General features: G+C 29.7%; 3 protein-coding genes across 15 annotated transcripts in view; 2 read left to right on the top strand and 1 right to left on the bottom strand.

Moving 5' to 3' along the window:
* Window positions 1-3056, top strand: part of LOC126917811 (antichymotrypsin-2-like) — a 35570-nt gene extending 32514 nt beyond the window's left edge. For 8 of the 13 annotated variants that reach the window (XM_050725134.1, XM_050725132.1, XM_050725123.1 and 5 more), the window contains 5 exons: window positions 323-533; window positions 669-883; window positions 978-1163; window positions 1234-1369; window positions 2788-3056. In XM_050725134.1, the coding sequence (XP_050581091.1) occupies window positions 323-533; window positions 669-883; window positions 978-1163; window positions 1234-1369; window positions 2788-2951 (912 nt within the window). In that variant the 3' untranslated portion in view covers window positions 2952-3056. Of the gene's footprint in view, window positions 1-12; window positions 196-322; window positions 534-668; window positions 884-977; window positions 1164-1233; window positions 1370-2787 lie in introns of all 13 variants that reach the window. The other 5 variants (XM_050725121.1, XM_050725125.1, XM_050725119.1 and 2 more) reach the window with 2 other exon arrangements.
* A 1450-nt stretch (window positions 3057-4506) lies between these two features.
* On the bottom strand, window positions 4507-9095 carry LOC126917795 (uncharacterized). The gene is made up of 4 exons (XM_050725082.1): window positions 8519-9095; window positions 8251-8385; window positions 7198-8174; window positions 4507-7120 (listed from the first exon to the last, which is right to left on the bottom strand). The coding sequence occupies exons 1-4, from the start codon at window positions 8850-8852 to the stop codon at window positions 5396-5398; spliced, it is 3171 nt and encodes a 1056-aa protein (XP_050581039.1). The 5' UTR covers window positions 8853-9095; the 3' UTR covers window positions 4507-5395.
* A 1089-nt stretch (window positions 9096-10184) lies between these two features.
* Window positions 10185-16233, top strand: LOC126917794 (structural maintenance of chromosomes protein 6). Its single transcript, XM_050725081.1, has 19 exons — window positions 10185-10591; window positions 10784-10976; window positions 11049-11201; window positions 11339-11583; window positions 11648-11767; window positions 11855-11985; window positions 12379-12579; window positions 12664-12860; window positions 12968-13114; window positions 13178-13362; window positions 13445-13755; window positions 13833-14052; window positions 14132-14302; window positions 14368-14555; window positions 14620-14785; window positions 15115-15228; window positions 15306-15503; window positions 15588-15721; window positions 15836-16233. Exons 1-19 carry the CDS (start codon window positions 10484-10486, stop codon window positions 15867-15869), a joined length of 3216 nt encoding a protein of 1071 aa, XP_050581038.1. The 5' UTR covers window positions 10185-10483; the 3' UTR covers window positions 15870-16233.
* The last annotated feature ends 1056 nt before the right edge of the window (window positions 16234-17289 follow it).

The raw sequence follows: 17289 nt of genomic DNA, 5'->3' as shown, positions 1-17289 counted from the left end.
TGTTGTTTTCAGACTGTGGTACAACACAATCCTGGCAACCTTATAATGTCCCCTTTAAGTGCAAGTATTGGTCTTGTTATGGCTGCTTGTGGAGCTCGTGGAAACACAGAAGCCCAGTTTAGAAATGTACTTCATCTACCAACATCAGAGAGTGTTGTCACATCTGGTTATCAGTCACTTATTGATAATCTCAATGTAGGTATCTCTGCCAACCAATTACTTTTATTATTTTAATGTATAGCATAAACTATAAATTTATTGATATAAAATAATAAATTTATTATTTTACGCTATATAATATTTTTTTCATGTTTTAATGTAGAATGTGAAAGACAATAAATTGGCTGTTGCAAATAAAGCCTTCATAGCAACAGATTTAAATTTGAAACCAAGCTACAAAGATTTAACAGAAGTTTACTTCCGCTCTGCTTCTCAATTGGTAAACTTTATTCCTAATAAGGAAGCTGCAAATACTATTAATAGTTGGGTTGAAAAAAATACAAATAATCTCATTAAAGAGCTTATAACTCCTGGTTTGTATATATTTATTTTATTCATTACTATGTAAAGAAAATACTATAGAAAATTTTGATTGAATGCATTTTAACTTCAATATGAGTAATCATGCTATGTTGTTTTATATTGTTATGAATGTTTTTTATAAACAGATGACATAGATGAGAGAACAAAATTAGTACTTGTCAATGCAATATATTTTAAAGGCCAATGGAAAAATAAGTTCAACCTTAAGTTAACGAAAGATATGCCATTTCATACTAGTAAAGTTGAAGTAAAAAATGTTCCTACAATGTATAGACGTGGTAAATACAAATATGGAGACCTCGTAGATTTAAATGCGAAATTCGTTGTAATACCATACAAGGTAAGTTTTGAAGAAAAATGTACTAATGTGTAAAAAGATGCTGCTTCTTTGTAAAACTTCGTGAAATACAAAAAGGAGCTAATATATCTTCTAGGGTGACGAATTCAGTATGGTCATAATTCTTCCAAACGAAATTGATGGTTTGTCTGATGTCCAGAAAAAATTACAAAATACAAGTTTAACGAACATTCTAAGTCAAGGACATGAGGAAGAAGTGAACTTATGGTTACCAAAGTTTAAGATGGAAAGTATGCTTAAACTTAATGATGTCTTAAAAGAGGTATGTATATATAAAGTGTAATTCATGTACAGATAACTATTTCTTGTATTTTAATTCTTATTTTATGTAGATGGGTTTGACTGATGCATTTAGTAATCGCGCTAATTTTTCTGCGACTGCTGATGGTATATTGTATATCAGCCATGTTATCCAAAAGGCATACATTGAAGTTAATGAAGAAGGAAGTGAAGCTGCCGCTGCTACTGGTAAGTGAATAGACATTCTATGTTATGCAGTTTATATTTAAATTAAGCAGAATATCACTTTGTACAACTATTAAATATGAAAATATTCAAAAAATAATATAATATGACAAGAAGATTTTTTTCATTTATTTCATACTGCTCTTGCTTTGTGGCTACAGATTGATTTTCAGCCGTCTCTATATCACTACTTAGGCTAATTATAAATATAGATTTAGAAAATATTAGTTATATTAGTTATATAGAAAATATTACTTATATAGAATAGTAGTTTAGAAAATATGGTTAGATAGCCATATTTTCTATGAGATGATGGCATAATGTACCTAGGAAACTAAAAAAGAAAACGAAGATAAAAATCTTCATTACAATCTTATCATTGGTGGGATTGAAATTAATTGAAAGCATGATTAACTTGTATGAAAGAGCATGTGTAGCTAGTTACAATGCGCTTGTATCGTGATTAATTTTTTTTTATTTCGCTGCTTTATAAATTAGAATGCAGTTATCTAACTGTATGCATTGTTGATTATGTACTTACATTATACATATGCGTATTTGTATATTTGACAGAACGAGATTCTTCGTAATACTATAATGCAATCGACCTTTGATCCAATCTAATTTCGAGGTGAAAGCCAAAAAATCTTTAAATCATGGATGCTTTGCCTTATCGAATCTTATACCCTTGTAGAGGTTCTTCGCATAATGAGATATGGCTTTACATTTTATTTTTACATATTTTATATTTTATATTCACTTTACACATATTTTATATAATCGTCCATATGTGAGTATGTGTGTGTGTATACAATTTACGTTATGAGAACTTTTAAAAAATTAAGTAGGAATTAAAAAGTAAGCAATCATTAAGCTAAAAAGACAGAGTATTCATTGAATTATCACAGTTCCACCAATCTGTGTAATTTATACTTAATGATTTCGTGGTATGGAATTGATATACAGAAAGTTCCATTTCGTTCTTACAAATCAACCATAATCAGAAGATGAATTCATTCGAGAATTTAATATAATATAGCTAATTCTGTAAACAAAATGTAGCAGCTTCCTTACTAAATGTCATGTTTTATAATATACTTTCAATCTTAACACGTTCATTATCATCGTCCAAGGAAGAAGTAGCTTCGCACATTCAAAATATCAATATTTAAATAAGGTTCCGTCACAGATATGCGATTGTGAGCCATGAGTTCTGGGTGGCTCTTCGTGCCATGACACATGTATGTATGTTTGACAGTAACGAACGTGTAAATATTTGCTTCACATCGCTCCTCTTGCTCTATTATTATTCCTTACAAATTATGTTCCTATAATATGTTTTTGATTCATATGTAATAATATATTAATATATAATTGTATTCATACACTCAAATATAATGTTTGGCGTAATTTTGTTTCAGCTGTCATTGAGTCATATAGAATGGGTGATATACGGCGTCCTGCACGGAAATTCAAAATTGATCAGCCATTCGTTTATTATATCATAAAAACTATAAATGATGAAAAAGAAAGTGATATTAGCTTATCATTATTCAGCGGTTCTGTTATCGAACCCAAAATCTAAGAACAGTAGTGCCATAATAGTAATATCATAGTAATGTAATAATTAATTTGTGTGCTCCGTAATTATAAGCTTTTCAATAATAAATGACGATAAATGTGTTGTACTCACTTCCAATTTGGATTATTTTGTCCTTATGCCACAAATAATCATAACTTAAAATTATATATATGTTTCGAAAATAAATAAAAAAAATAAATTATCAATATTCTCCTCTTTTTAAACAACTCTTTTAAATAAATACAATTTACATAAAATTTATTTCAGCAATATTCTTTATTCGTGTTAGTTTTCGTATTCCTCCCCCACTCCAGTGATGAGGATCGGTCGACCATTTTTCTATGGTTTTTATAAAAACCAAGCTGAAGATCAAGACATAGTAATGTTATTCAATGGACACGTTAATTGTCCTTAAAAATATATTATTTTGATATTCGTATTAGATAGAGATTATGTACGGGTATAATCTTGATAGGCAAAAGCCATTCAAAGTAGAAAAAGAAGAATTAAATAAATAGATAAAATAAATACGGGAATTATTGGTACCTTATTCGCCCTATGGCTTTCGGTGATTTTTGTATATATTGCAGAAATCAACATTTCCCACTGCAGTGAATTCTGCTTACAATTGTGCATCCGTGACAGCATATGCCAGTATTGTTTACTGGCCGCCTGATGGCGTTTAGATTAATTACCACCTAACTCAACATATATATAAACAATATACAAAAGGGAAGAATTAGGTTTGGGTTATACGTTATTTTATTCAGCTGACAACTAATATTAGTACATACGCTGTTACGGATTCACAATTGTAGGCTGAATTCAATATACTGGCATCGGCTGCTTTTTGCGAGTATATCGGCAACTAAAACCAACTGCCGGTTGTACTATATAGGAAAAAATTGTTCAAAATTTGGTTTCTATAACATATTTCAAAATCATCGAAATCGGAAAGGATAGAACGTTTGTACAAATCCTTATATGTATTAATTTTTCATAATTTGTATATGAATTTTTAAGCAACATATGGCAAATATATAATGCATGTATAGTCACAGCCGATTCTATTACCAGCCGTACTAAAAGTGGTAACCAAGATGTCGCGAAAGACTTGCAGAACATTTTGAATAACTTTTTCCTATACATATAAACGCCGTTCAGGCTTAATTTCCGGAACATTAGGAGGAAATTGTCGGTACCACTCCAATGAATTCTGGCTATAATTGCGCGTCTGTGACATCGTATGCATCAGTATATTTGTAGTGCCGACAATTTTTTGCGAATATTTCGAAAGCTAAGATCGAACAGCGATTATATGTATAGCAAAAGTTATTCAGAATCTTATCTCTAACAACATACTCAAAACTCATCGAAGTCGATGAGATGGATGAGCCATCAATAATTACCAAAGTTATCTTCATTGAGTATGTTACTTGACGTAAATATTGTAATTTATTAATCAGATGTAACATTCCATAAGGGTAAACAATAGACTTAATGTAGCATTATTACTAAAAATATCATTTAGTATAAAGGTGCGGAAATAAAAAGTAACTACTTTTCGCAATTTTGTATTTCAAATTAAATGTACCTGCTTTAACAGAAAGTATGTTAAAATTACTCCGACATTTCTTATTAACATTGCTTTCCTTTTATATTGTTAACGTGTTGTCTCGTATGTATAATTTATTATTTTACAATTTTGTAGTAGGGATGCAAGTAATAGGGATGTAATAATCAATCTTATAATTGAAATTCCAAGATTCAGAATCGACCGCCCACTTATCTTCTACATCGTTCTATGTTATAATAGAAAGACAGAAATTCTTACAGGTCACGCCAATGAACCGAAAGTTTAACGCAAATTAACAATATAAAAGAATTTATTAATATTATGTAATTTTGCTGAATAAACTAATCAAGTTGTAACAAATAATATATAATGTATATGATAAAAAGTAATAGAAACTTTAAACAATTTAGTTTACTTAATAACGTTCAATAGGAATGATTTTTATCCAATGACTTGCATGATAACTTGAACATGTTGATGAAAGTGTAACAGTAATAAGTGTGGAAAAAGAATATTTTTTGACTTAACAAAAGCTTGATTTATTCTTCTCATAAAAACAACTATTGAATAACATAATTGCCTTATCATTAAAGTATCTTTTTTTGTTTTAGTTCTGCATCTTTTATAATTTTTAGAAAAAGAATATATTGCACAATTTACGTAAATTGAATAAATCAAGTATGCACTATATTTCATACTTCAAAGATATTATTCTTTTCTTATATTATTAACAAATTGATAAAGAAAATAATACTTTATTTTCTTTTTAGATGGTAATATAATAATAGTTAGGAATGTTTATGAACGTTTTGTTATTTAACTACTGTATAAAATGGAAGCAAAGCGAGAAATATATTATTTATTTGTATAACTAAGTTATTACGCAATTTTCTGGTTTTGGGAATTTTATGGAATGTGCAATTTCAGTAGATGCAGTACCAGTTGATGTAAGAGAATTTCGACGTGATACAATCGCAGGCATACTAGTAGTAGTATCTAAAAATTCATCATCGTTATCGGAATCAGTGTCTTTGTCTTTATTGTCTTTCAATTTTCTTGGGATTAAATCATGAATATATTTTTCAATCATCTGTCGATTCTCAATTGGAAGCGTATTAGGATTATTCAACACATATGGCAAGCTATCATTCATTGTTTGTTGTTCTTTAGACATTGTTTCAATACACATACGCTGTAATTCAGCCAACGCCTCATCCATGAAACGCACGCTCTGTTTACGATCTGATATAACATTACTATTGAATTCAAGGGGTCTGCACATCTCGCTATTAGAATCCTTTCGCTTTAAATTTTCAGTATTGGATCTTGTAAAACCTATAGGAAAGTTTGGCTTTTGATTTGTTACATTGCAAGAAGGACCATATGTTATTTGCTGTTCGTTTATTGGGTCTTCATATTTATTTAACATCCAGTCTTGAACATAGTTTTGATCATTTTTTGTTTGAATTTCTTTGGACATAGTTTTAGGTTGTCCTGTTGTGTATAACTCATTATAAAAAGTTGGAGGTACATTTTGTGTATTAATTTGATGTTTATGTGTATTTGGCTGAACTAAATGCCCAAGGTATTGTTGTCCAGTTTGTCCTCCAGCATCTTTCCACCTTCCTGTATTCATTACAAGCTGAGCTAACTGTTGAATTGTTTGTTTGGGTACCATTTGTATGGATGTTTTTTCATGATTACTAGAAATGGTTCCTATTTTTGCTGGCGTAGACGTATCACAAGGTTCGTCAGGAATGTAAATAGGTTTTATATCGAATTGCCGTAGACGGTCATAACTTTCACCTTGACCCGCCAATAAATCATCATCGATATCTCTTAATTTTTTTTTATTTATATTTGACATATTAGAACAACTTATAAATTGTTCAGCCGTGCGGCATTCATTCTCTAAAAATGCCGCAGTTAATATCATTGCTGGTGTGGGTTCTCTTTGAGTAAATAATTTTCTACGTGAATGTAAAGTTTGGCTTATTGTTGCTTCAAGGCGAGCGTTTTCTATTTTCTCCTCTAGTTCTTTCTCCATGTTCAAGAAATTTTTAGTTTCAAATATCAACGTTTCTATATCCATGGCTTTCTCCACTTCCCTAGCTATACGTCTCTCCGCAGACGATTGAGTTCGTGTTTCCCTAGATGTAGTTGTTTGTAAACCTAATCGCTGCTGAGCTTTCACAAAAGGCGATTGTGATACTGGTCCCAATTTTGACCATATAGTACCAGGTTTCTTCACTGGACTAGTTAAAGGTGATACCACACCTGGTCTTGTTACTATCGTATTTTGATTAATCAATTCAATGTTCGAACTTGGTATTGTACAAGGTACACGACAAGGTTTTGGAGGAACTAGATCTAACTTTGGAGGTGCAGCACCAGGTCGTGGAGGAGGTACTAAGGATGTTATCGTAGGTTCTGGTGGTGGTGGAGGTATTTCGATATCTCCTTCTGAAGTTTGCTTCGTAAGTATAGAAGCATGAACAACTTTTAATAGATCGTCTAAACGATTTTCAAGCCTACTTTGACGGTTTCTATCTATGTCTAGAAATTTTGTCACCATATCGTTTTGTGCTGTAAGTATCTGAAATAATACAAAGTTAAAAAACAAATCATCTGATTACACGTGCTAATAAGATGAAACAGCGATTTGTACTTTACCTTATTAACGACTTCATTTTGAGAGTTAATGGCACTTAACACGAGTTGCTCTAATTTCTCAGTTTTCTTTTTTCTTAATGGTACATCCGGGATATTATCTGTATTGACGGTACTATCTTTTGATTTATTACCATTTTCGGATGGAGTTGGTGAATCTATCAGAAATTCTAACAAGCTATCATCATTATATGTTGCATTATTTGTAATCACAGAAATCTCAGGATTTTGTACTCTTAATGAGTTTGTAGTTTGCATAATTGTATTATAAGTTTTATTTAAATTGGGTGATTTTCCATCACTCTTTGATTGATAGAAAGCATCATTTAAATTTTGAGATACATCTGGTGAATAATCTGGGGACAAAGATCCAATTCGTTTTGTATCTTCTACAACAGGTATATGAGCTGAACAATTGCCATATAGCTGTTTGCACATATTTGTTAAAGCCTGATCTAGCACAGTTTTTCGTGGTTCCTGAGGCATTGCACGATTATTTGTATTTACTAAGTATTGCAACTGATTGTGTTGTTGAATTACATGTTCTACATTAGGATTTTGCATTGTCATTGAACTAAGTTGCATTGGTACATTTACAGATTGTGCTGTTAAACCTTGATTTAAATTTTGTAGATTTTGCTCAAGATTTAAGTTATTCACTAAAATGTTCTGCTTATTGCACATATGATTCTGTTGCAAATTATGCTGCATATTTTCTTGGATTATTTGATTTTGCACATTTTGTACCGTATTTTGGAAAGGTATTTCTCCATAATTATAACCTGGTACTAAATTTTGTTTACAATTTACATTTAATGATTCTTCTACTGGAAAAGTATTGCACTGTGTTGATTTAGCAGCTATCTGAGTTAACTGTTCACCAGTATTGATAGCTACATCCCTTGTTGGAGAAAAGACTCTATAAGGACGTGCTATTATAGTTTCATTTGATTCAGGAGAATCAGGATATTCATTTTCACCTATAGGATAATTTATATGTTAAACTTCCTTTAATATATTTAAAATACTATCTAAATAAAAGAATATAATTCTTACGTCCTAATGTCCATGTAGGTGATAATGCTTCTGTACGATGGAGTGATGGTACAGGCTCTTGAAATTTATGTCTCACTTGCAAATTTTTACTCGTTTTTACTTCCTTTGGAGGAGACTTAACATTTATTGTTGCATCTAATGAAAAAGAAAAAATTAAATTCTTTAATTATGGTATCCATTAAATAAATATTTATTATATACTTCGAACTATTAATTTTGATAACTGAAATAATAAATAATTTAGCAATTTATTTTCAATATATCTTACCTACAGTATCTATGCCAATAATATTTTCTTCAATACGTTTATTTTTAAGAACTCTATCAATTGATTCATAATATTGCTCTACACCAGCGCGAGTACCAGCTCGTTTGGCTTCACGGTAACAAACCAAGACCTGTTTCATTCGTGATCGACATTGTTTACCTGAGACATTATATCCTTTCTTTTTTATATATCGTGCAATATTTTCCCAAACAAGTTGTGGCTTCGAAGCATAGTCAAGTTGCTTTTGCACTTGCCTATCCGACCACACCGATACTAAGAGCGAAGTACTTTCAGGGGTCCATTTATATTTAATATTGTCTCCAGAATCACTCATTTCACAACGAATATCTTTTACTTTCTTCCCACCAAATGTATTGAAACTAATATAAGAACTAGGATACAATATACTCTCATAAAATAACGCAAAGAATTGCGATGTATATTAGTACATATCAACAGGTTGTAACCAAACAAAACTCATCACGTAACAGATGACGCCGAACTCCAGCAATGCACATGAACAGTGCACTCAGATCAACCGATTCTAACCGACAACAATTTAAATTTTAAAGACCTGTGCAACAGGTGGGGGGGAGAGATGCAATGGGTAGGGGTAGGAAGCACATCAGTAATAGGAAGTAGTAGCAGCATCATATGAATGATATACTCATATTCTGTATGAATTCCAGTTTAGTTTATTCATTTCTTTCAATGTACAAAGATTATACATTCGATTTTGCTCTTTAGTATCGTATAACACACATAAGGTAATATTTTATGTAATTATTAAATTGCAGGTTTTCATGCAATTATGAAAAATTTAAAGATACAAGAATGCGTAGAATGCATAGAATGCGCATAACATACTACAATATATAAAATATCTAATGTAAACGCATACAGTACTCGTTATAGTATTTGTAGATAAAATAGATATATACTTAAATCATACTCATTCAAATGTGTTCATGGAAATGTGAATTCCAATGTGAAATATGTTTGTTGAGATTCAATAAACGCGTATTTCTATAGCCACCTATTTTTATTTAAACTTATAATACAGAAATTTGTATTATTATCTATTATTTTATCTCTTGTTGTTGCGATTAAAACTCAATCTCTCTGTAAAAAAGGTAACTGAGAAATGCAAAGAAAGTTCCATAAAAGAGGAAGAAATAATGGGAAGAATGTTAAGAATAAACGGAACAAAATGGAATGCATGGATGGTATACTGCGGTATAGATACAATTAAGAGGTTAGGTAAAAAGTCTAGAAAAGATCATAGATGATATAGAAGCAGAGAATCAGCTTATTAGTGACTATTTTAATGCAACGATCAGCTGTGAAGAATTATTAGACTTACAATAAGACGAGAAAGTTAAAGTAAGTAAAAGGAAATCCAAAGACGATAAGAAAAACGCGGAAAGGGAACAGTTAATAAATCAATCTATTTAAGAAAACATTATATTTGATTTGTTTTTATTATTATTGACTAATATTATTAATTATTAATTAAATTAGTAAAATTCATATAATTAATTTGAATCTTTTAAAAGTGTTCCCGCCATTGGATAGCAAGCTTCGTTTTCACAATGTAACGTTTCTATTGGTTGCCTCAAAGAAAAAGTACAATGTAGTGGATACTACGTATGTTGTATATAATGACAATGAAAGTTGAATCGGAGTAGTAGAGTTCTTTCTGGCGGGAAAGGTTTGGGTGTATTTCTGAGACACTGGGACGCTTTTGTATTTCAGAAAATACATTATTGAAACGGTTCAATTATGACAGAAGAATTTCTTATACCTTGAGTCGTTAGAAAACATTATATTTCGATGATGACTTTGTATTAAGATCGATAAGCGTTCATCAGAAAGATGATGTTTATAAAATTAGATATTGCACGGCTATTTGAATGAATACAGAATCTATACGTACATCTTAAGATCATAAACATTTTTGAAACCATGGAAAGTGATACGAATAATAGACGGAAAAGGAAATCTGCAGAATCAAAAGAATATCGATCAAAATTTTCGAAAGTGAAAGAAAATGCTTCTCAATTTACAGAAGAGGTAAGTGGTTAGAGTTAATGTTATAGTAAGGAAAAATTGAGGGCAATGTTTTATTTCGAATGTTATTAAGCTCTTTTAGCACGTTAATATTAATATAAATAATATGTCATATATAATAATATATATAAATCATACATACAACAAACCTATATTTTACCTGCATGTTTTTTATACCTATGTGTTGTCTTACAGTCTAAAGCAGGTAAAATAAAAAAAATTCTAATACGAAATTTCATGTGTCACGATGCCTTGGAAGTAACATTAAATCCAAATGTAAATTTTATTATTGGTCGTAATGGAAGTGGAAAAAGTGCAATATTAACAGCTTTAACAGTTGGGCTTGGTGCTAGGGCAAATATTACTAGTCGTGGAGCATCTGTAAAAAGTATAAACATATTATACAGAATAATATTTTTTATACTTTTCTATTTTTATAGCATGCTTCTTCTCTGTTTAGATTTTATAAAGAAAGGCAAAAATTCAGCTACTATTGAAGTAAGTTTATTTAATAATGGGTCTATGGCATATAAACCTGATATTTATGGTGATTCAATAACAGTTTTCCGAAGTATTGGAACTACATCATCTTATAAGATAAAGAATTGGAAAGGTTATTAAAATCATTACATTTATATTTATGTTTATATAAGATAGTGTCATTTATGAAAGCATTATGTATAATTAATTTAAATATTATTCATATTTAAATTTATTTAAAATAAATCTTCTGTGAATTGTTATTTATAGGCGAAGTGGTTTCGACAAAACAAAATGAATTGGCCAATATATTACGGGCAATGAATATTCAAATAGATAATCCTATTTCTATATTAAATCAAGATATATCTAGAACATTTCTAGTATCATCCAAACCAGAAGAAAAGTATGACCTCTTTATGAAAGCAACATTACTAAATGTAATTGGTAACAATTATAGAGAAGCTGAATTGACATGTGAACAAGAATATGAAAAGTTGAAACAGTATAATAAAGTATGTTTTCATTATGTTTTTAAGATATAAATCATTTCATGTATATAATGAAAATGTTGTATAGATTTTAGCAGATGCTAGGAAAGAGGTAGAAGAACTTAAAAAAAGCATAGAAAGAGCAGAAGAAATTGATAAATTTCGCGATGAAGTAGTTGAACTTGAGAAGGAGTTAGTTTGGGCAGTTGTAAGTATTATATTTAATATACAAAAATTTTATAAAGTAACATTATTTCTTAATACATGGACATGAAGTATGTATTTTGTTACATAGGCTATAGCAGAAGAAAGAAAGTTAGGAAAATTTGAGCATGTTCTAAAAAAATGTGAAGATAATTTTAAACAGCTTCAGGATACAGGATCATCTGCAAAATCAAAAGATGAAGAAATAAATAAAAGAATTCAGTATGAATTATTAATATATATAATATATATGTATATTTACTGTTATATATATATATATATATATATTTACTATTATATATATATATATATTTACTAGTTAGTTATGATTACTTTATTCATCTGAAATATTTCTGTAATTTTTAATAGCATGAACAAATTTTATTTATTAAAATTTCACACTATCGAGGAGATCACAATATGCTGTATTCGAAATTTTAAAGTTACATTCATTTCCATAATGACATAATATTGATTACAATATTTCTTATCATTTTCGTCCTAATTATATTATAATGCAATAGAGTAGACTCCCATTTCCGGTCTGATTTATTTCCCATTGTAGATAACACATTGATATGTAATATGTACTATTATATTATCTTTTATTTGCAGGGAATTGGAAGGAGAAATTGAGTCTGCAGAAAAGGAAGTTAATAATAATTCTGAAACATATAATAAAGTGAGACAAGAATATAGCATTAAAAAAAATGAGCATTCAACTAAAATACGTGAGTGGCGTTCTGTCCAAAGTAAAGTTAAAAGATTGGAAGATGATATTAGTACACTTCGCAAAGAAATACATAGATTAGAAAGGTTTGATATGATTTTTTTGTATTTGTACAATACCAGTTTTATATAACACTATTACATATAAACTTTTATTTCTTTTATTTCTAGTGCTGATAATGCAGAACAAAGTGAAAGAAACCAAATGAAACAACAATTAGCTGATTTGGAACAAAAATTAGATGAGACCGAAGCATTATTACGAACTAAGCAAACTTATCAAATGCATTTAGAAACTGATAAGATGCGTCTTTTGAAAGAAATTCAAACTTCAAGAATTGAAATCAATAATTGTGAAAAACGTATAGGTAAATATTATATTATTTGTTGATTAATTGCTTTCACTCACTATATATATTTAACTTATATTGCATTATAGAGTATAAAATTGAATAATAGCTTCATTTTGTTCCAGAAAAAATTAAGTTAGATATAAATGCAAGGAAAAAATATTCTGATAATACATTAACTGTTTTTGGGCGAAATATACCACGTCTTTTAAGAAGAATCGAAGAAGAATATAGTAATGGACATTTTAAGGAAAAACCACGAGGTCCACTTGGTAAGATAATGATGAAAGTGAATCATTGTGTTCGATTTATTATATGTTTTTGTTTATATTTAGGGGCATACATAAAAATGAAAGATTCAGCATGGGCTCCTGCTGTTGAACATTTTTTAGGAGCAAGTACTTTTAGTACGTTTTGTGTAGATAACAGTCGTGATGCCAAAGTATTAAATACAATTATGAAAGAAATTTATTTGAATGAAAGAACTCCACAAATTATATGTAGTAAATTTTATAATACTGTAAGAAAATTAATTCATAATGTATACTGCAATATACTGTATAGTACATCATGTAAACTTATATACATATATACGTTTCTAGATTCATGATGTCCATGCACATTGTACCAAATCTTCACATTATCCCAATCTTTTGGATGCAATGGATATATCAGATCCGGTGGTTGCTAATTGTTTAATCGACCAGCGTGAAGTTGAATGTATTCTGTTAATTCCATCTAGCAAAGAAGCAGCTGAAATTATGTCTAAGGCTTCCAAAGTTCCACAAAACTGTAAAAGAGCGTTTACCCAACGGGGTGATACATTTTACCCAGATCCACAGTACAGAAGTTATGGTGGACCACGCAGTTTGAAAGCTAGATTTCTTCAGGTTTCTATTACAGATACCATTAAGTATGAACTTTCTTCCGTTTATTGTTGTGCCCGTTTATTTTTACTTTAAATGTCATAAAATTCCTTTTTATGATTAGTGCATTGGAAGAAGAAGTTCGTATTATAGATAATGAAAAAGATAGTGCCATAGCATCGTATAAAACAATTTCTGAAAAAGAAAAACGTATAAGCACTGAGTTAGGTGGCGTTAGAACAGAAGTAACAAAGCTTCATGCCATTCGAAATCAATATAAAGCATCAATTAATGATCTAAAGGATAAGATTGAAGCTTATGAAACTATATCTGTGACTGTCTTTGTAAGTTATATTTAAATATAAATATTATTTAGCCAAGAGTATTTGAATGTTATAAAAATTTTTATTTTATTTTACACAGAAAAACGAATTGAGTGAGTTAGAAAAGAAATTACATCAAGGAAAATTTGAAGAATCAGATTTAAATGCTGGCATTCTCCAACTTCAAAAAGTAGTTGAATCTTTAGAGGAAGAAGTTAAGCATCACAGAGAATTAAGGCAAAATCTAAATTCAAAAATTAATCCTTTAAAGGTACATAAAAATTATAAGATTTATTTTTATTCTTTTTATATTAATACATATAATTTTGTATGTAGGAAAATATAAAAGAATTACAAGACGAAAAGGAAGCATTGCATGCACAAACTCGTCATGCTGCAAAGAAGTTGCAGGTAGCACATCAAGTCTTACAGCAGGCAACAGTAGAATTTGAACAACAGCGAAGGTGTACAGAAAAAGCAGTGACGGATGCTACAAATCGATGCGATAGAATAGACACAATAAGGTTACTAAAATGAATACGAACATTTAAAGACGTATAACATTAAACAAAACTTAATATTTTTCAGATCGATTAACGAACTTGAAAGATTATCCAAAGATGTAAAACATAAAATTCTTGAAATAGAACGAATGTTTGGTACTATCGAAGAATTACGTAAAGAATTAAAGGAAAAGGAAGCAAAATGTGGGAAAGATATACATTTGATCTCTAAAATTGAAAAAAATTACCAAGTACGTTATTCCGTGTCATAAATCTAGCCAGAATTTATAAACTTGCACATTTTGTACGATGTTATTTCCCAAGAAACTCTGACAATTACAATCTTTTTATGACTAATAGTATCTCTTTACCAGAATTTAGGTTCTTTCGATTTCGAGTCATTGTTTCCAGCATCCTCTGTTAGAGTTGAAACGTTTCCTTAGTTTATTGTCTGCTACGTTTAATGTTAGGGACAAACTAATACTAATATCTGAGTGACCATACACATTATGAAGTTTTATACATAAAGTTATTGAACTGTTTATTAATGTATTTATTTATATTTATATATTTTTTATAGGATCATACAAAACGATTGGAATCTCGAAAGAAGTTGTTTATTGACATGAAACATACATACGGTAAAAAAATTCAGAATTCATTTTCAAATATCCTTGCTTTACGAAATAAAAACGTACGTATAGTGATTTTTTTTAGTTAGAAGAGAAGAAACAAATAATGTTATATTTTTAATTCAATTATTCTCGCCAGGGTACTGTAAATATTGACCACGCACGAAAAATACTTGAACTTGAAGTACACTCGTCAAACGATAGTAACAAATCAATTAACGATGCAAGATCATTGTCAGGTGGTGAAAGATCATATTCCACTGTTGCTTTCATTCTAGCACTTTGGGAATGTACCGGTTTACCTTTTTATTTCCTTGATGAATTTGATGTCTTCATGGTATATATAATTTTGTGAATATTATAATTCCTTAATCTGTATATAATTCTCTATATTACAATCATTAATCATTATTTTAACCAGGATAAGGTAAATCGCCGAATTATAATGGATATTCTTTTGGATCATACTAAAATGCATCCACAGAGTCAATTCACATTTCTGACACCTTTAGACACATCTAATGTTCTTGCAGAAGATTATGTAACTATACATAAGTAAGTTTTTTCAAAATCTGTAACTAATATAATTTAAATTTAAAATAAATGTATACTCCTAGGATATATACGGATAAAGAAGATAACTTTTGTATATTATATTTTAATTTTCAGGCTAGCTCCGCCAGAAAGAGGGTCACAAGAGTGAAAAGTACAATACAAGATAAATATTTTTTCTTAATATATTTTTTCACCATTTTTGAGTTCTATATGAGATCCATTAATATAATTTATAGTGGTTAAAAGACAAAATACCTAATAATTAGATTGAGGGAAAGTAAAAATGTGATTTATATGTATTAAAGTTAAATGTTATTAGAGTTAAGAGAGTATACTATGAAAACTTTCAGTCAATTAACAGAAAGATAAAATACATTATTTTTGTCTTAATTTAAGGACGTTTTATCAAATAAGTGCACGCAAGTACGTAGATTGTGCAAGATATATTTTTGTACGTAAAAATAATATATCTGTAATTATAGTTTTGTTAAATAAAATTCATTTATAAAGCAGATTACGTCTCATTTTATAAAATACGAATCAATCTATTTTTTCTTATATCATATTTTTGCTAAAATGAAAGACACTTTGTTATCTTAATTATTCGATAATATCATGAAATCGTGTAATTTGTGTACACTTTCTCTATGAGCGATCAATCGAATACCATCTCAAGATCAATTATAAATGTGGTCAATGAAATCATAAAGGTGGTCACGAAAGGGAGTACATACGTATGTCGGATCGTAAGTGGATCAAGGTTTGCACCATTGCATGAATCTGGTTTGCCTGTAGTTCCCGATTAACGCAATGGCTCACATTACGTGCATTACACACGAACGATGCGTATGAGGCGTGGTTGTATTGTGTAATCAGCAACATTGGCACTGGCAGAGAAAGTGTCGGAGACCGATGTCTGTCCGTGAATTTTTAATGAAAGCCAGCCACCTTAATGAACAATAACGATTGAAAATATGAGCACGAGATTTTTTTAATTAATCACATACCTTTCCAATACTATCCTATCTCCTGTAATACTTTGGCATGATGCAATACTTATCTTTTACGAACTCTAATACATTCGTGTCCTTTTATATTTCCAATATGCATTTATGTGATTTGCGACAAGCAAATAAATTTGCGAGTTTGCGACATCTTCGCTTAAATTTCCTCGGTGTTGTAAATTAAAAATAAATTTAAACAAAGAGCTATGAAACGAGCGTATCATTTTTAAAAGACTAAGCTGAACATCTTTTTGGGGCACATGAAATTTCTATCAATAATAAACAAAAACTAATAATTAATAATAATAATAAAAGCAGTTGCAACTCTAGTGTGCCCTAAAAGGAATTTTAGTCAACCATTGAATATATTCGAATAATTATATACCAACGACAATCAAATGCCTTTAACTAAATTAGCAAACATGATTTTCCATTCTTTCCGTTGTGCAGCACCACCAAGAGATATCCATTATACAACGTACGTATATATTTACCTTTTTGCACATCTAAACGATGCACAAAAGAGAAACAAACACCAAATTCAAACACAAACTTAAAAATATG

The sequence above is a fragment of the Bombus affinis genome, chromosome 6, assembly GCF_024516045.1.
Source record: "Bombus affinis isolate iyBomAffi1 chromosome 6, iyBomAffi1.2, whole genome shotgun sequence".
Taxonomy (NCBI): Eukaryota; Metazoa; Arthropoda; class Insecta; order Hymenoptera; family Apidae; genus Bombus; species Bombus affinis.
Note: the sequence above shows the minus strand (reverse complement) of the source record. Positions and strands in the feature narration are given on the sequence as shown.

What these genes read in the sequence shown, in the direction of transcription:
- LOC126917794 (XM_050725081.1), top strand. Translation starts at nt 10,484, where the DNA reads ATGGAAAGTGATACGAATAATAGACGGAAAAGGAAATCTGCAGAATCA. An exon ending in CTATATCTGTGACTGTCTTT is followed by an intron (nt 14,053 to 14,131) that starts GTAAGTTATATT and finishes TATTTTACACAG; the next exon opens with AAAAACGAATTGAGTGAGTT. An exon ending in TTGCTTTACGAAATAAAAAC is followed by an intron (nt 15,229 to 15,305) that starts GTACGTATAGTG and finishes TATTCTCGCCAG; the next exon opens with GGTACTGTAAATATTGACCA.
- LOC126917795 (XM_050725082.1), bottom strand. Translation starts at nt 8,852, where the DNA reads ATGAGTGATTCTGGAGACAATATTAAATATAAATGGACCCCTGAAAGT. An exon ending in ACCTACATGGACATTAGGAC is followed by an intron (nt 8,175 to 8,250) that starts GTAAGAATTATA and finishes ATTATCCTATAG; the next exon opens with GTGAAAATGAATATCCTGAT. An exon ending in AAAATGAAGTCGTTAATAAG is followed by an intron (nt 7,121 to 7,197) that starts GTAAAGTACAAA and finishes GTATTATTTCAG; the next exon opens with ATACTTACAGCACAAAACGA.